Genomic DNA, 20551 nt, shown 5'->3' on the forward strand with positions numbered 1-20551 from the left:
TCCAGAACAACTGTTTGTGACAATTGTATGAATTGTCTTATAGTCAGCAAGTGATGCTGTAAGATTTTTACCTGCTCCCAGGACAGGTTGTTATATATATACAGGGATTTTACTTTTTTTTTTTTTTAAGCTACACTTATAAAATTGGTTGGAGCATTTGGGTGGATGTGTAACGTGTAATAACTCCTCCAGTTTGAAATAGTAGAAAATAGGATTCGGAAAAGCAATTTCCCACTGAGCTTCTGATTTTTTTCAGTATTGTTGAGACTTTAAGTGAAAAATGCTTGTACAATGGAATGGAGTATATGTTACAGTTGAAAAATAAATCCTAGAGTCCTTGACATCAAATAAAGGAAGTAAAATATACACATCTGTGTGTTTTGAAGGTTGTCTGTCTGATTTTATAAAGCAAGGACTAACCAGGACTCTGTGTGGGACTGAGACCCCTCAGGCCCCCTGAGAAACAACCAAGGCAGGCTGGGGCGTGCACTGACTCGATTGTGATAAACCAACTCACAGCACATTATTATGTTACCTTGCATTTGTAGACAAACATTGTTGATAAACATGGATATTCAAGTCTATGAAAGTATAATGGGATACCCTCTGATGTGAAGCATAAAATCTCTCGAGTTACTGTATAATGATCTTCTTTCTCTCCAAAGGCAGATAGAATTAATAGGCTGCACAAATTGACTGTTGTTCTTGAGCACAAAGCATAGACTTCTCTGTTCCCCTCCACTACATGGGCAGCCTGTAGGTGGGAGCTAGCAGTCAGCAACTGCTGCATAACAAACACTCCCAGGTCTCCAAGTCACAGAAGATTGCAAGTGGCTTCTCATATTGGGGCATGCAGGTCAAGTGAAGCCCAGCAGAGTGGACTGGGCATGCGTGGATGGTTCTGCTTCAGGCTCAGGGTTCAGGGGGTGCCCTGCAGGTGTCTCACTCTGGAGTTTGGGCTGAAGGAAAGGATACTACCAAGGTCATGGTCATCTTATAATGGAGCAGAGGCTGCACAGGGCGAAGGCCAACTGTGTAAAGATGTTTATCTTTCATACATCTGATGCAATTATACCTCCTGATCCTCCCAGGATTGCTGTCAGTGATGTCTTTCCCCTGGTGTCCCAGGATCTGATAAAGTGATGTTCATTCCTCTGGTGTCCCCAGGATTCCCCTAAGTGATGCCTGTTCCTTGGTATCCTCAAGGTTTTGCTAAGTGATCCCCATCTCCTGGTAGCCCTGGATCTCTTTCAGTGAGACCTGTCCTCCTAATCCATCATCCACCACCAGACCTCTGTGGAGATGCCCATTCCCTGGTGCCACAGGAATCTCTGTGCAATGTTACCTGCTCTATCTGATACACTGGGCTCTTTTTCTACTTTTACTGGGAGCCACCCATTCTGTCCCCCATTCTTCCATGGCCATCTCTGTGCAATCTATGATAAAAGCATTACAAAGCTTCAGGGGCCTCTTGTCCTCTGTAATCTATCTAGAGAAATGTCCAATTGTTTGGGTGTTTTGGAATTATAATGTCTTTTTTAAAAATTTTATTGAAATATAGTTGATTTACAATGTTGTGTTACTTTCAGGTATACAGCAAAGTGATTTCTATATATATGTGTATGTGTACATATATATGTCTGAATCAAGAATATATATTATTTTTTAAATTGAAGTACAGTTTGGGGCTTCCCAGGTGGTGCTAGTGGTAAAGAATCTACCTGTAATGCAGGAGACATAAGAGACATGGCTTTGATCTCTGGATCAAGAAAATCCCCTGGAGGAGGAAATGGCAACCTACTCCAATCTTCTTGCCTGAAAAGTCCCATGGACTGAAGAGCCTGGTGGGATATAGTCCATGGGGTCGCAAAAGAGTTGTACATAACTTAATGACTGAAAAACGACAACAACAATAGTTGATTTACAATGTTGTGCTAATTTTTACTGTATATATAGTAAGGTGACTCAATTATACACATGTATACATTTTTATTGTATATTCTTTTCCTTTGTAGTTTATTCCAGGAGGCTGGATATAGTTCCCTGTGCTATACAGTGGGACCTTGTTGTCTATCCATTCTAAATGTAATAATAGTTTGCTTCTACTAACCCCAAACTCCCAGTTTATCCCTCTCCCTACTCCCCTCCTCCTTGGCAATCACAAGTCTTTTCTCTATGTCTGTGCATCTGTTCTGTCCTGTAGATAGGTTTGTTTGTATCATAATATCTTAACCCAGATGAACACTTTGCAGCTGTATTTGACCTGCAAGAAATTAGCTATTGACTGAGCAACATTCACATTGATGTTTCATCCTGGTGCTCGCTTGTCTCTTTGCTGTTTCTGCTCCCAAAAATCTGTTGGCTTGTCCTATCCCAGCCTATGGAGTCTGGTTGCTAGTGTTTCTGAACAGAGGCTGGACACTCTTCTGTGTCCTGAGTCAGGCTGGGGAAAATCTATTTCTGAACTAATCTCCCTCTTTGGATCTGTCTCGATAAACGAATCTTCACACATAGCCTCTTGGCTATTGTTTACATTTGCCATTCCCTGTGGAGTCCTGGGCTCATAACTCCTCTGAGCGTGATCTTTATGATGATCCTGTCAGCTGGTTGGACAAACAGGCGGAAGAGCTGCCGGCAAGGCAAGAAGCATGTGTGAGCAGCTGAGCAGTCAGGGGAAGGCAGGCTGGGGCAACTCATCCTTTATTTATCAGTGTAATGGAAATCCTTGCTCAAGTTTTAAATATGCTTTATGCTGGGGTCGCATCTTAAATATATCTGCAGCATATTAATAATTAAGCAAAAGTGAAAATATTCAGTTTGGAGAAGGAAAGTAGGAATCATCAGCTTTACGCAGAGAACGTTCCCCGTGGGAGCTTTGTCTGAATCAGGACTGAAGAATGAAGCCCACAGTTTAACTGAAAATTATTGTGGCAGGGAGAACAGGAAGGGACCCCCAAGAGAATAGTATGCAGTATATTTTATCATAGCTCTTCTCTGGAGCCTAAGATACAAAAAGGAAAATAAGATTTATTTTTATGACAAGTAAAAATTGGTTTGAAAAAAGTGATGGAATACACAACTAACAGTGTTTTAAACAAATAAGGCTTTATTTTTTTCTCACATGAGAAGTAGACAGTTGTTGGCCATGATTTAATGACTCAAGGCTATCAGGACTGTCATTCTGAGTTTCCTGGGGGTTTCCTCATGATTGTAAAATGGCTGCCACAGCTCCAGCCATCATCTGTATTCAGGACTAGAAATAGGATGAAGGATAACACTAATCTCATCTATTCCCCTTTAAGAGGAAAGCAAATGTTTTTTCCCAGAATTCTTCCCTCCTGATCCAGTCAGCACTGCTTGTTGGCCAGAGCAGTATAACACAGTTACCTTCAACAGACTCTAGGTACATTGCCACCTAAATTAATCACTATCCTGTTTATATAGGAAAAAAGGGATGAATGGATATTAGAAAGGATTAGCAGCATAAGCCAGACTGGTCAAACCAAAATTTGCACAAAATTCAGCATCTCTCTTCCTTTGTTTTAGAAGAACTGCCATGCTGTGTCTCATCTGGGAAAAGGACAACACACTCTACAAGCCTGCTGTCCACCAACTCCAAAGGTCTTGAATGCCATGGAGAAACTCATTCCCTGCAGCAGGTGCCCAGGGAGGCCATCCTGGGCATGGACACAGAAATCAGTAACTGGGGGATGAGAAGGGGGCGCCAGAGGGAACAGCATGGAGACCTCAGGGTAAATCCACTTTGTATTACTGGCCTGAAAATAAATGAACCCAGAGGCCCTGAGCTGCCAGGAATGAGTCAAAAATAAGAGCTCTGTCCTTGGGGGTGTTTTGGGGGATTTTTGTTCTGCATTAAAAAAAATTCTTATTTTAACATAATTAACATTTGCAGAAAAGCAGCAAGAATAGCATAAAGAATGCTTTTATATCCTTTACTCAGATTCACTGTTTATATTTTGCCCCCATTTCTTTATCATTTTATCTATTTCTCCATCTGTCTATCCATCGATCATTATCTCTCTTTATCATCTATAGTCATCTATTTATGCACACACACACACACACACACACACACACACATCAGGCTCCTCTGTCCATGAGATTCTCCCAGCAAGAATGCTGGAGTAGGGTGCCATTTCCTCCTCCAGGGGATCTTCCCAAACCAGGAATTGAACCTGCATCTCTTAGCATCTCCTGCATCAGCAGGCAGATTCTTTACCACTAGTGCAATCTGGAAAGCCCCATATCCTTTACTCAGATTCGTCAATTGTTTATATTTTGCCCCCATTTCTTTATCATTTTATGTACCTATCTGTCCATCTATCCTCCATCTATCATTATTTCTCTTTCTCTAGCATCTATCAATCATCTGTTTAGACACACACACACACACACACACACACACAGTGGGACAGGGAGACAGATTTCCCCCAGAACCATCTAACTGACAGTAAATTGCAGATATATTGTCTATTTATCCTATACTATTTCAGCATGTTTTTTTCCTAAGAACAAAGACATCCTGTTCCAAGACCACAGTGCAATGATGTGAAGATTTAACACTGATGAACCACTAGTATCTAATCCACAGCCCCTATGCAGACTTGATCAATTACCCCCATAATACCTTAAACAGTCACTTTCTTTCCTGGCCCAGCATCCAGTCCAGGATCACATGTAGCTTGCCATTGCATCTTTTCATCTTCCTTTAATGCGGAACAGTCCCCAGTCCCTCCCAGCCTTGTATGACCTTGACAGACAGACCCTGAAGACTCTCCCTTGATTCAGGTTTGCTGATGTTTCCTCGAGATTCTGTTCAGTTTTGTGTTCTTGGTGTGGTTGTTGCTCACCTAATGCTGATGTGGTTTCTTAGGGCATCATCCAGGACACGCGTGGTTTTGACTTGTCCTGCTTTTGATGTTAATTTGGTTGCCTGGATAAGGCAACATCTGTTGGAGATTTTTCACATTAAGGTTACTATTAATATCCTCCCCTTTACAGTTAGTAAATAATTTGTGGAGAGATATTTTGAAGCTGGGCTTCCCAGGTGGCACTGGTAGTAAAGAACCCACCTGCCAATGCAGGAGACAAGAGACATGGTTCTGCTCCTGGGTCAGGGAAATCCCCTGTAGGAGGACATGGCAACCCATTCCAGGACTCTTGCATGAAGAATCCCATGGACAGAGGAGCCTGGCAGGCTATGGTCCATGGAGTGGCAAAGAGTCAGACATGGCTGAAGCAACTTAGCATACATGCACTTTGAAGCTATATATATATCCCATAACTCATCCATATAATAGGGCTACATGCTCCATAACTTAAAACAATTTTTTAAAAAATAGTGGCAAAGTCACATAAAGCATACTGCATTAACCATATGTAACTGTGCAGTTCAGTGGCACTGAGCCCATTCACATTGGTGTGCACTTCTCACCATCATCCGTCTCCCGAATTTTTCACTTTCCTAATCTGAAACTCTGTCCCAATTAAACACTAACTCCCCATTCCCCCCCCCCCACCCCCCAGCCCCGGCATCTACCAATGTACTTTCTGACTTTATGAATTTGACTATTCTAGGTACCTCCTATAAGTGGAATCAAACAGTGTCTGCATCTAATGTATATTGGAATGCATTTTTAATGGCATCCCACTCCAGTACTCTTGCCTGGAAAATCCCATGGACGGAGGAGCCTGGTGGGCTGCAGTCCATCGGGTCGCTAAGAGTCTGACATGACTGAGTGACTTCCCTTTCACTTTTCACTTTGATGCATTGGAGAAGGAAATAGCAACCCTCTCCAGTATTCTTGCCTGGAGAATCCCAGGGATGGAGGAGCATGGTGGGCTGCCATCTATGGAGTCACACAGAGTCGGACACGACTGAAGCAACTTAGCAGTAGCAGTAGCAGTAACATATGTTCCACAGACAGATTGTACCTTTTTTCCTCCCCCCACTCCTGTGACAGCTCCGTAACTTTCTTTTATCAGTAGGGGTATCTGATCAAAAAGTTTGGAAACCTTTCACCAGGGGATGCAGATTTTTTTTCTGTGAAGGGTCAGACAGTATATTTTAGGTTCTGCAGACTGTATAGTCTCTGTTGCAATTCCTCATCTTTGCTATTATAGCATGGAAGCAGCCATAGACATATGTAAACAAATGAGAGTTCTAATAAAATTTTATTTACAAAAACAATAGGTAGGCCAGATTTATGGGCCTACACTCTGTTGGTCTGAACTTTATACCACTGTCAATTGATCTACCCCTGAAACCCAGAAATTTCCCCTTCTATGTGATATTCTTACTCAACAGGATCTGACCTAGAAGCTTTAGGATCTGAATTCTTGGTGCATAGATTTTCTGAAGGATGAGTCAGATTATATAGCTGCTGGTCTATAAGCTGAAAGCTGCTGTGACATCAAGTGGGGTTTAAAAGGCCAAGTCCCCCTTAGTCCTCTCAAGTTTTTCCCTAGAAACTATCAAGAAGGACTTCAACCAGGGACCATGCATTGTTTGCTTTGCATAGTTTGAACACGGGGATGACCCAGAGAGATGTTGTGGGGAGGGGGATGGGAGGGGGGTTCATGTTTGGGAACGCATGTACACCCGTGGTGGATTCATGTCAATGTATGGCAAAACCAATACAGAATTGTAAAGTAAAAAAAAAAAGGAAGTTAAATGGAATTATTTTTGGTGGGGCCTCAACACTCTCAATTACCGCTTCTCACTTGGATGGGTTCACTTGACCCTGAAAGCATGTTTCTTTTCCTCCCCTTTGTGAGGTGTTGACAATTAGGCAATCGCTTTCTAGAATTCCTAGCTCTTGTAGACATAGAATGTGAAATCCCAGATGGAAAATTAACCAAATTGGGATGTTTATATTTAGCACCCCCAATTAGCCACATTCCAAGGAAAGAACCTCTGTCATGGTAAGGCTCACTCCAGGGAACTTGATAGCTCTGGAAGGATGTAGTTATTCACTTCATTTGTTTAGCTCTGTTTGATTCCGCAGGTTGCATGATCTGGCCTGAAATGGTCAGGTAAGTTCTGGATCACAGTGTTGTACTGGTAGCTGATTCTGTGTTGTTCGAGAGTCCCAGGTTTCTACTTCCAGACTACTTGGGGAGTGGATGCGTGTAAGCCATGTCTTTGGAAAGGAGGCTTGAGTGCTAGCTGGGGACAGTCTGTAGGTTTATTTATCAAAAGGAGGGAAGATTGTGGAATTGATCTAATGTATATTAGATTATAGGCTATGCTATGCTATGTCACTTCAGTCGTGTCCAACTCTGTGTGACCCCATAGACAGCAGCCCACCGGGCTCCCCCAACCCTGGGATTCTCCAGGCAAGAACACTGGAGTGGGTTGCCATTTCCTTCTCCAATGCATGAAAGTGAAAAGTGAAAGTGAAGTCGCTCAGTTGTGTCCGACTCTTAGCGACCCCATGGACTGCAGCCTACCAGGCTCCTCCGTCCATGGGATTTTCCAGGCAAGAGTACTGGAGTGAGGTTGCCATTGCCTTCTCCATTAGATTATATACATTAGACTATATACATGTGGGACTAGTCAGAGATCAGCACCCCCCCCCAATGGTGATAGCCTTCAGATCCATTCTACTAACAGTGACATATTTTTAATACCCTTGTCTCTATTAAAAGTTGGAACCTAAATGTCCATTGACAGATGAATGGGTAAAGAAGTTGTGATACATCAGTCAGTTCAGTTCAGTTGCTCAGTTGTGTCTGACTCTTTGCAACCCCATGGACTGCACCATGCCAGGCCTCCCTGTCCATCACCAACTCCCAGAGCTTGCTCAAGCTCATGTCCATCAAGTTGGTGATGCCATCCAACAATCTCATTCTCTGTCATCCACTTCTCCTCCTGCCTTCAATCTTTCCCAGCATCAGAGTCTTCTCTAATGAGTCAGTTCTTCGCAGCAGGTGACCAAAGTACTGGAGCTTCAGCTTCAGCATCAGTCTTTCCAATAAATATTCAGGACTGATTTCCTTTAGGATTGACTTGTTTGATCTCCTTGCAGTCGAAGGGACTCAAAGTACATATATGTGATGGAATATTACTCAGCTATAAAAAAGAATGGTGGCACATATATACAATGGAATATTACTCAGCCATAAAAGAATGAAATAATGCAATTTGTAGCAACATGGATGTACCTAGAGATCATCACAGTAAGTGAAGTAAGTCAGACAGAGAAGGAGAAATATATATGAGATCACTCATATGTGGACTCTAAAATATCACATGAACATATTTACAAAACAGAAACAGACTCACAGACATAGATGACAGACTCACAGACATAGACAGACTTGTGGTTGCCAAGGAGATGGGTAGGGAAGGACTGGGAGTTTGGGATTAGCAGATACAAACTAGTATAAACAATAAGGTCCTACTGTATAGCACAGGGAACTACATTCAATATTCTGTGATAAACAATAATGGAAAAGGATATGAAAAAGAATGTCTACATGTATAACTGAGTCTCTTTGCGTATAGCAGAAATGAACACAACAGTGTAAATCAACTATGTGAAGTGAAAGTAGCTCAGTCGTGTCCAGCTCTCTGTGACCCCATGGACTATACAGTCCAGGGAATTCTCCAGGCCAGAACACTGGAGTGGGTAGCCTTTCCCTTCTCCAGGGGATCTTCCCAACCCAAAGCTTGAACCTAGGTCTCCCACACTGCAGATGGATTCTTTACCAGCTGAACCACCAGGGAGTCCCAAGAATACTGGAGTGGGTAGCCTACCCCTTCTCCAGCAGATCTTCCTGACCCAGGAATCGAACCAGGGTCTCCTGCTTTGCAGGCAGATTCTTTACCAACTGAGCTATCTGGGAAGCCCAAATCAACTATACCTCAATAAAATTTTAAAAAAGTCAGAAGATAAAGATTTGTATTGAGAACATATGTTTCTCACCCTTAGTCAATTTGCTCCCTGTAGGCATCTGACTTTGCAAACTCTTATTTCAACCTCAAGCTGTTATACTAAAGCAATATCTGAGCAAGATCAGCACATTTTATCTTAGCTTACAGGGTTTCCTGCTATTCTGGGTAAACTGACACTGGGTTCACTGCTGGGACCCTCTCTGTGCTTGGAAAACACACACAGTTTTGAAATTCCTAATAGGATTTTCCCAACCAGCAAAAGACTTAGGGCTTCCCTTGTAGCTCATTTGGTAAAGAATCTGCCTGCAATGCAGGAGACCTGGGTTTGATTCCTGGGTTGGGAAGATTCCCTGGGGAAGAAAATGGCAACCCACTGCAGTATTCTTGCCTGGAGAATCCCACAGACAGAGGAACCTGGCAGGCGATAGTCCATGGGGTCTCAAGAGTCGGACACAACTTAGCGACTAAACCACCACCAGCCAATGAAAACCACAGTCACAAACTCATTCTCTATTCCTTGCCTCTGCTCTTGGGTGGGATATTATCAAATATCTTTTCATGTGAGCCTATAAGGAAGAGGTGAAAATGATTCACTGATGCCTAAGACAGCCTGAAACATCACCTTCTGGGTCCAGTTGCCTTCTGGGTCATCAGTGCTTTGTGTGGTTTGGGCATCAGGCGACTTTCTCTATAAACTTTTGGAGCAATTTCAGACACTGGAAAAGACTGTCAACAGGGACTCAGGAAAAACACACGCTCTGAGTAGAAGGAAGATAAAACCAATGAAACTGCATCTCTGGGAACTCTGGGTGTGAGCAGACTATCTCAGCGGATGTGAAAACAGGGGCTGAGCCAAGAGACTAACAGGCCACTGGGTTCTAGCCGTTTCCTTGATCCTCTGCTGGAGCTGGACAGTGATACTGGGTAAATGCCAACTTCCTCATCCTTCCCCCACCCTCCTACCTCATCACTTCTGACACGGGAGCCCCAACAACCATGCCTATTCCTTCCCCAAGTTCCTTCTCTATACAACAGCTTCTTTCATGGCTGTTATTAAACTCACAGTCAGCAGAGAAGGAGATGTGTGACTTTCCAGCCTGTGGGCACAGCCCTCCCGCCTGAGACTACTAGGGGGACTGTCTGAAAGCAGAGGACATCAGTTCATGCTCAGAACTTCCAGTGGCTGGCATCTCACTCAGAGAAAAAGAATTCTTGGACTTCCCTGGAGATCCAGTGGTTAAGAGTTTGCCTCCCAAGCCAGGGGGTGCAAGTTTGATCCCTGCTAGGGGACCTAAGATCCCACATGCTGAGTGACCAGAAAAAACCAACCAAACAAAAGCCTATAAAAACAGAAGCAATAATGTAGCAAATTCAATAAAGAATTTTAAAATGGTCCACATAAAAAAAATCTTAAAAAAAAAAAAGAATTCTTGCCACTTCTAATAAAAGTGTACACGGCTTGGCTCCTTGCCCCTCCCTGGCCCCAGTCCCTTCCCCTTCCGACAGCCCTGGGCTCTGTGAGCTCCCTCCCCACACCGTGCCAGGCCAGGTGTGTTCTCAGCTTCCCACCAGCTGTACCCCACCTGGGGATGCTCCTGGTCTAGGTTGCTCCCTCCCTGGCCTTAGGTATCTGCTCCCCTGTCATCTCAGAGAGGACTTCCTGACCCCCGCCCCCCTCTGTCTGTCCACTTACCTGTCTCAGGTGTCTCCGTGGCCCCATCACAACCCATGTTCCAGGTTCCTGATCTCTGTATCTGTGTGTGGTCTGCCTCCCTGCCCTGAGGACATAAGCGCATGACAGCAGGGACCTGGGTTTCATCTGAGTTGTGTTCTGAGCACCCAGAGCAGTGCAGGGTGCCCAGGGAGAGACACAGAGGATTTCTTCGATGGAGTAAATGCCTTGTTAAAGTGTTAGTCACTCAGTCGTATCCGACTCTTTGCAGACCTCATGGACTGTAGTCAGCCAGGCTATTCTTTCCATGGAATTCTCCAGGCCAGAATACTGTAATGGGTAGCCTTTCCCTTCTCTAGGGTATCTTCCCAACCCGGGGATCAAACCCTGGTCTCCAGCATTGCAGGCAGATTCTTTACCTGCTGAGCAACCAAGGAAGTAAATTTAAATAGGGACCAGGCTGATCCTTAGATACACACAGAGGGCAGGGAAATACAGTCTCTCCAGCTGGGAATCCACTCTGCAGCTTGGAATAGCCGGTGGTAGGAATAATGTTTATGGGTAGAGTTTGGGGGTGGCGCAATTCTCCCTGCATCCAGGAAGGGGGTCCATCGCTCCCCATTCCCTGTCTATCTCTCGGAACTTGTTACTTCAGCAGAAAGGGACTCATGTGTCTGTTGTGTAACGCACAACACTGTTCCCTCAGCATCTCCATAAATGCACACAGAAGTTCCCGGATAGGCTGCCCTGTGGTCCATGGTCCAGGCACTGTGCTCTGAAGGACTCTGGTTTTTCTTACACAGAAAGAGTGGCTATGCCAGGAGCCTGCTGATGGAGAGCAGCTGCTGAGGCTGTCTGGGTCGGGGGCTGCTGTGACTGCAGAGATGACCAGCAGCAAAGTCTGCAGGAAGCCCAAGCAAATGTGAGTGCAGCCTTCCCTACAGCACAGGCTGGCCTACCAGGATGGGTGGGAAGGGAGGGGTCTGTTCAGGGTACCAGATACCCGGCATAAGTTTCAAATCTAACATGGATCTCAACCTTCCATTATTCACATTGGAAACATTGTTTTGGTGGATTATCAAGGTCATTTTTGTCTTAGCTGCATTTTTGCTTATTTTTCTATTGCAGTAGTTGAATGTGTTTATAGACTTCAGGTTTAAATAGGCTTATGGGGTAAATCTGATGCAAATAATAACAGTTCTGCTTTATCGATTATGCCAAAGCCTTTGACTGTGGATCACAACAATCTGTGGAAAATTCTTAAAGAGATGGGAATGCCAGACCACTTTATTGCTTCCTGAGAAACCTGTATGCAGGTCAAGAAGCAACACTTGGAACTGGACCTGGAACAACAGACTGGTTCCAAATTGGGAAGGGAGTACATCAAGTCTGTATACTGTTACCCTACTTATTTAATTTATACGCAGAGTACATCATGTGAAATGCTGGGCTGGATGAAGTACAGGCTGCAATCAAGATTGCCGGGAGAAATATCAATAACCTCAGCTATGCAGATGATACCACTCTTATGGTAGAAAGTGAAGAGGAACTAAAGAACCTCTTGGTGAAAGTGAAAGATGAAAGTGAAAAAGTTGGCTTAAAACTCAACATTAAAAAAATGAAGATCGTGGCATCTGGTCCCATCACTTCATGACAAATGGATAGGGAAACAATGGAAATAGTGACATACTTTATTTTCTTGGGCTCCAAAATCACTGCAGATGGTGAGTGCAGCCATGACATTAAATACGCTTACTCCTTGGAAGGAAAGTTATGACCAACCTAGGCAGCATATTCAAAAGTGGAAACATTACTTTGCTGACAAATGTCCATCTAGTCAAAGCTATGGTTTTTCCAGTAGTCATGTATGGATGTGAGAGTTGGACTATAAAGAAAGCTGAGTGCCAAAGAATTGATTCCTTTGAACTATGGTGCTGGAGAAGACTCTTGAGAGTTCCTTGGACTGCAAGGAGATCCAACCAGTCCATCTTAAAGGAAATCAGTCCTGAATATTCATTGGAAGGACTGATGTTGAAGCTGAAACTCCAATACTTTGGCCACCTGATGCAAAGAACTGACTCATTTGAAAAGACCCTGATGCTAGAAAAATTGAAGGCGGGAGGAAAAGGAGATGATGGAGGATGAGATGGTTGGATGGCATCACCGACTCGATGAATGTGAGTTTGAGCAAGCTCTGGGAGTTGGTGATGGACAAGGATGCCTGCCGTGCTATAGTCCATGAGGTCACAAAGAGTCGGACACAACTGACCAACTGAATAGAACACATATCAAATCTAGCTGAAAGTATTTTACAGTTTTGTACTACTCTGCTTTACCTCCATCCTTATTCAATCCAGTAGTTAAAGTAAAGCAAATGTTAAACAACAGGCATTTTTTCCATTATGTCCTGTGTTTATATACATGTATTTAAGTTCTGTGTGTGCATACATATACACATAAAATATTATTTTACTATATATTTATTATGTAATATACACTTAATAATCATGTTTTTAAAATCTAAATTTTTAATTTTAAAGACAGTTAAATGTACTCTTTTTAGGTTTACAGTTCAATGAGTTTTAGTAAGTAATAACACTTGGAGTAAAAAAGACAAAACAGTATCTGCAACTGCTGAAAAATTCACACTGCACCAAAGTAAAAGAGAGCTCTCACTCTCAAACCCTTAGTCCCTAAGGCAACCACTCATTGTTGTAAGCTTTCTGAAATAGTCTGTGTGCATAGACATTCCATTTTTGTATGGAGACTGAAGACTGCATACACAATATTTGCCTTTTTCTTTTTTCACTTAACATGTGTTGGAGATTGTATTGTGGCAACAACTCATCATATATTTTTTTTTTAATTGGGGGAATGCTGTATTGTGAAGAGTTGACTCATTGGAAAGAATTGATTCTGATGCTGGGAGGGATTGGGGGCAGGAAGAGAAGGGGACGACAGAGGATGAGATGGCTGGATGGCATCACTGACTCAATGGACGTGAATCTGAGTGAACTCCGGGAGTTGGTGATGGACAGGGAGGCCTGGTGTACTGGGATTCACGGGGTCACAAACAGTTGGACATGACTGAGCGACTGAACTGAACTGAACTGTACTGTGTATATACACCCTTTGCTAAGTTTTCAACTGAATTGTTGGTCTTATTGATTTGTTAGAGCTCTTTATATATTAAGGAATTTAGTCCTTAGCTCATCAAGAAGCTGATTTACATGAAATCAATGAAGTATGAGCTTCAGTCATCCTTAATTGCACAAACCCCTACAAGACCTTGAAATGATCCTAGCAATGTGTTCATAAAATTTACTCAGCTAAGTTATTTTAATTGCAATCATTTAAAACAGTTATATCTTTTTATTGAGACTTTCTCTCATGATAGTTTTGTCAGACAGGCTGTCAGCATTTTTGACATCTGATTAAGAGAAAGTTCAGTTAAGATCTCATTTAATTTGGATTTAGTGGGATATGTTAAATGGGTTTCTGTTACTTCTGGGTACGAATTATCACTGGTAATCATGGTACATGATGTCTTCCTGGAATAATACATCTGTGGCCCACCATACTGAATTATCCTTCATCACCCTGTGTAGCCAAAGATGATATCATAATGTCACCATATCTTAGGTATGTGGATCTGGAAGCATATGTGTAGTGGGTGAGAAAAGAGGTTCGAACTGTGTGGAGATGAAAGCTAGTCTGTGCAAAATCCTTCCAGTCCTCAATGCATAACTATAAGCAGAGAAGGTCTTTCTCACCAATGCATGACAAACAGGAAGTTCTCCTGTCTGGAATATCCTCAACAATCCAGAAAAAACCAATGTAATCCATCATGCATTTATTTTTCTTTTTGAAGGAAGAAAAAAAAAATCCTATTTTTTTTTCAAATAAAATAGGATTGTTCAGAATTCCTATGCTTTTCCAGAGGCAAGAGGCTTAAATCCAAAACTTGAGAACACCAGAGAACTCCTGATTCCAGGGAACATTAACAGACAAGAGCTCATCCAAAAGCCTCCATACCTACACTGAAACTGAGCTCCACCCAAGAGCGAACAAATTCCATAACAAGACATACCACTCTAATTCTCCAGCAATGTGGGAACACAGCCCTGAGCATTAAAAGACAGGCTGCCAAAGCCATGCCAAACCCACTGACACCCCAAAACTCACTACTGAACACTTCATTGCACTCCAGAGAAAAGAGATCCAGCTCCACCCATCAGAACACAGACACAAACTCCTCTAACCAGGAAACCTTGACAAGCCACTAGTCTAACCCCACCCACAGGGAGCAAGTTCCACAATAAAGAAGAACCAGAGGTTAAAGCATCTGCCTGCAATGCAGGAGACCTGGGTTTGATCCCTGGGTTGGGAAGATCCCCTGGAGAAGGAAATGGCAACCCACTCCTGTATTCTTGCCTGGAGAATCCCATGGACAGAGGAGCCTGGTGGGCTACAGACCACGGGGTCACAAAGAGTTGGACACGACTGAGCGACTTCACTCATTCACTCACTCACATACTTCCAGCCTACAGAAAGGCCACCCCAAACACAGCAATCTAAACAAAAGAAAAGGCAGAGAAATATTCAGCAGGTAAAGGAACATGATAGATGCCCATCAAACCAAACAAAAGAGGAGGAGATAGGGAGTCTACCTGAAAAAGAATTCAGAATAATGATAGTAAAAATGATCCCAAATCTTGAAAACAAAATAGAGTTACAGATAAACAGACTAGAGACAAAGATTAAGAAGATGCAAGAAATGTTTAACAAGGACCTAGAAGAAATAAAAAAGACTCAATCAATAATGAATAATGCAATAACTGAGATCAAAAGCACTCTGGAGGGAACCAACAGTAGAATAACTGAGGCAGAAGATAGGATAAGTGAGGTGGAAGATAGAATGGTGGAAATAAATGAAGCAGAGAGGTAAAAGAAAAAAGAATGAAAAGAAATGAGGACAACCTCAGAGACCTCTGGGACAATGTTAAACGCCCAACATTCAGATCATAGGAATCCCAGAAGAAGAAGACAAAAAGAAAGACCATGAGAAAATATTTGAGGAGATAATAGTTGAAAACTTCCATAAAATGCAGAAGGAAATAGCCACCCAAGTCCAAGAAACCCAGAGTGCCCCAAACAGGATAAACCCGAGGCGAAACACCCCAAGACATATGTTAATCAAATTAATGAAGATCAAACACAAAGAACAAATATTAAAAGCAGCAAGGGGAAAAGCAACAAATAACACACAAGGGGATCCCCATAAGGGTAACAGCTGATCTTTCAATAGAAACTCTTCAGGCCAGAAGGGAATGGCAGGACGTACTGAAAGTGATGAAAGAGAAAAACCTACAACCAAGATTACTGTACCCAGCAAGGATCTCATTCAAATATGAAAGAGAAATCAAAAGGTTTCAGTTCAGTTCAGTTCAGTCGTTCAGTTGTGTCCACCTCTTTGCGACCCAATGGACTGCAGCACGCCAGGCCTCCCTGTCCATCACCAACTCCTGCAGTTTACCCAAACTCATGTCCATCGAGGCAGTGATGCCATCCACCCATCTCATCCTCTGTCGTCCCCTTCTCCTCCTACCCCCAATACCTTTCAGCATCAGGGTCTTTTCAAATGAGTCAGCTTTTCACATCAGGTGGCCAAAATATTGGAGCTTCAGCTTCAACATCAGTCCTTCCAGTGAACACCCAGGACTGATATCCTTTAGGATGGACTGGTTGGATCTCCTGCAGTCCAAGGAACTCTCAAGAGTCTTCTCCAACACCACAGTTCAAAAGCATAAATTCTTCAGCACTCAGCTTTCTTTATAGTCCAACTCTCACATCCACACATGACTACTGGAAAAACCATAGCCTTGACTAGATGGACTTTTGTTGGCAAGGTAATGTCTCTGCTTTTTAATATGCTGTCTAGGTTGGTCATAACTTTCCTTCCAAGGAGTAAGCATCTTTTAATTTCATGGCTGCAGTCACCATCTGCAGTGATTTTGGAGCCCCCAAAAATAAAGTCAGCTACTGTTTCCACTGTTTCCCCATCCATTTGCCCTGAAGTGATGGGACTAGATCCATGATCTTAGTTTTCTGAATGTTGAGCTTTAAGCCAACTTTTTCACTCTCCTCTTTCACTTTCATCAAGAGACTTTCTAGTTCCTCTTCACTTTCTGCTATAAGGGTGGTGTCATCTGCATATCTGAGGTTATTGATATTTCTCCCAGCAATCTTGATTCCAGCTTGTGCTTCTTCCAGCCCAGCGTTTTGCATGATTTACTCTGAATATAATTAAATAAGCAACAAGAACAGTGACCCCACAAGAGACTGACCCAGACTTGCTTGTGAGTGTCCAGGAGTCTCCAGTGGAGGTGTGGGTTGGTGGTGGCCTGCTGCAGGGTTGGGGGCACTGAGTGTATCAGTACACGCAAGGGATGTTTTGAAGGAGGTCACCATTATCTTCATTACCTCCACCATAGTTTGGCCCCAGGTAAATAGCAGGGAGGGAACACAGCTCCACTCATCAAAAGCTTTACAGACAAGCAAAAGCTGAGAGAAAATCAGCACCACCAAACCAGCTCTCCAACAAATGCTTAAGGATTTTCTTTAGTAAGAAACATAGAAAAGGGTTATAAACTTGAATCCCAAACAGCAAAGTAAAAGGCAACGGGATCATACTTATCAAAATTACCTTAAATGTAAATGGGTTAAATGCCCCAACCAAAAGACAAAGACTGGCTGAATAGAATCAAAAACAAGACCCCTATATATGCTGTCTACAAGAGACTCACCTCAAACCATGGGACACATTCAGACTGAAAGTAAAGGGCTGGAAAAAGATATTTCATGCAAATGGAGACCAAAAGAAAGCAGGAGTAGCAATACTCATATCAGATAAAATAGACTTTGAAATAAAGGCCATGAAAAGAGACAAAGAAGACATAATGATCAAAGGATCAATCCAAGAAGAAGATAAAACAACTATAAATATACATGCACCCAACAAAGGGGCACCACAATATGTAAGGCAAATGTTAACAAGTATGAAAGGGGAAATTAACAGGAATACACTAATAGTGGGAGACTTTAATACCCCACTCACACCTATGGATCAATCAACCACACAGAAAATTAGCAAGGAAACACAAACTTTAAATGATACAATGGACCAGTTAGACCTAATTGATATCTATAGGACATTTCACCCCAAAACAATGAATTTCACCTTTTTCTCAAGCACACACAAAACATTCTCCAGGATAGATCACATCCTGGGCCATAAACCTAGCCTTGGTAAATTAAAAAAAAAAAGAAATCATTTCAAACATCTTTTTTGATCACAGTGTGGTAATATTAGATGTCAACTACAGGAAAAAAATTATTAATAATACAAACATATGGAGGCTAAACAACACGCTTCTGAATAACCAACAAATCACAGAAGAAATCAAAAGAGAAATCAAAATATGCATAGAAACAAATGAAAATGAAAACAACAACAACCAAAACTTATGGGATTCAATAAAAGCAGTGCTAAGGGGAAGGTTCAATGCAATACAAGCTTACCTCTAGAAACATAAGAAAAATCAAATAAATAACCTAACTTTACATTTAAAGCAACTAGAAAAAGAAGAAATGAAGAACCCCAGGCTAGTAAAAGGAAAGAAATCATAAAAATTAGGGCAGAAATGAATGAAAAAGAAACAAAAGAGACTATAGTAAAAATCAACAAAACTAAAAGCTGGTTCTTTGAAGTGATAAATCAAATAGACAAACCATTAGCCAGACTCATCAAGAAAAAAAGGGAGAAGAATCAGATCAACAAAATTAGAAATGAAAATGGAGAAATCACAACAGACAACACAGAAATACAGAGGATCATAAGAGACTAATATCAGCAACTATATGCCAATAAAATGGACAACTTGGAAGAAATGGACGAATTCTTAGAATAGTATAACCTTCCATAACTGAACCAGGAAGAAATATAAAATCTTAACAGACCCATCACAAGCACAGAAACCAAAACTGCAATCAAAAATCTCCCAACCAACAAGGTCTCAGGACCAGATGGCCTCAGAGGTGAATTCTACCAAAACTGTAGAGAAGAACTAACACTTATCCTACTCAATTTTTTTCAGAAAATTGCAGAAGAAGGTAAACTACCAAACTCATTCTATGAGGCCACCATCACCCTAATGCCAAAAGCAGACAAAGACGCCACAAAAAAAGAAAACTACAGGCCAATATCACTGATGAACAGATGCAAAAATCTTTAACAAAATTCTAGCAAACAGAATCCAACAACATGTTAAAAAGATCATACATCATGACCAAGTGGGCTTTATCCCAGGGATGCAAGGATTCTTCAATAATTGCAAATCAATCAATGTGATATACATTAACAAATAGAAAGATAAAAACCATGTGATTATCTCAAGAGATGCAGAGAAAGCCTTTGACAAAATTCAACATTCATTTATGATAAAAACCCTCCCAAAAGCAGGCATAGAAGGAATACATCTCAACATAATAAAAGCCACATATGATAAACCCACAGCAAACATTATCCTCAATGGTGAAAAATTGAAAGCATTTCTCCCTAAAGACAGGAACAAGACAAGGGTGCCCACTCTCACCACTACTACTCAACATAGTTTTGGAAGTGTTAGCCACAGCAATCAGAAAAGAAAAAGAAATAAAAGGAATCCAAATTGGGAAAGAAGAAGTAAAACTCACTGTTTGCAGATGACATGATCCTCTTCATAGAAAACCCTAAAGACTCCACCAGAAAATTACTAGAGCTAATCAATGAATATAGTAAAGTTGCAGGATATAAAATTAATACACAGAAATCCTTTGCATTCCTATACACTAACAATCAGAAAACAGAAAGAGAAATTCAGGAAACAATTCCATTCACCATTGCGACAAAAAGAATAAAATACTAGGAATAAATCTACCTAAAGAAACAAAAGACCTATATATAAAAAACTATAAAACACTGATGAAAGAAATCAAAGATGACACAAATATATGGAGAAATATACCATGTTCCTGGATTGGAAGAATCAATATAGTGAAAATGAGTATACTACCCAAAGCAATCTATAAATTCAACACAATCCCTATCAAGCTACCAATGGTATTTTTCAGAGAACTAGAACAAATAATTTCACAATTTATATGGAAATACAAAAAACCTCGAATAGCCAAAGCAATCTTGAGAAAGAAGAATGGAATTGGAGGAATCACCCTGCCTGACTTCAGACTACACTACAAAGCCACAGTCATCAAGACAGTATGGTAATGGCACAAAGACAGAAATATAGATCCATGGAACAAAATAGAAATCCCAGAGATAAATCCACGCACCTATGGACACCTTATCTTTGACAAAGGAGGCAAGAATATATAATGGAGAAAAGACTATTTCTTTAACAAGTGGTACTGGGAAAACTGGTCAACCATCTGTAAAAGAATGAAACTAGAATACTTTCTAACAACATACACAAAAGTAAACTCAAAATGGATTAAAGATCTAAATGTAAGACCAGAAACTATAAAACTCCTAGAGGAAAACATAGGCAAAACACTCTCTGACATAAACCACAGCAGGATCCTCTATGACCCACCTCCCAAAGTAATGGAAATAAAAGCAAAAGTAAACAAATGTGACCTAATTAAACTTAGAAGCTTTTGCACAGTGTAGGAAACTATAAGCAAGGTGAAAAGACAGCCTTCAGAATGGGAGAAAATAATAGCAAATGAAGCAACTGACACAGAATTAATCTCAAAAATATACAAGCAGTTTATGCAGCTCCATACCAGAAAAATAACTGACCCAATCAAAAAAATGGGCCAAAGAACTAAACAGACATTTCTCCAAATAAGACATACAGATGGCTAACAAACACATGAAAATATGCTCAACATCACTCATT

General features: G+C 41.5%; 1 protein-coding gene across 1 annotated transcript in view; it reads left to right on the forward strand.

Moving 5' to 3' along the window:
* Positions 1–3864, forward strand: part of STX2 (syntaxin 2) — a 65859-nt gene extending 61995 nt beyond the window's left edge. Inside the window, exon 10 of the mRNA XM_040251591.1 lies at positions 3547–3864. Coding sequence (XP_040107525.1) covers positions 3547–3714 — 168 coding nt within the window. The 3' untranslated portion in view covers positions 3715–3864. The remainder of the gene's footprint in view (positions 1–3546) is intronic.
* The last annotated feature ends 16687 nt before the right edge of the window (positions 3865–20551 follow it).

This window comes from Oryx dammah, unplaced genomic scaffold (genome assembly GCF_014754425.2).
Source record: "Oryx dammah isolate SB20612 unplaced genomic scaffold, SCBI_Odam_1.1 HiC_scaffold_12, whole genome shotgun sequence".
Taxonomy (NCBI): Eukaryota; Metazoa; Chordata; class Mammalia; order Artiodactyla; family Bovidae; genus Oryx; species Oryx dammah.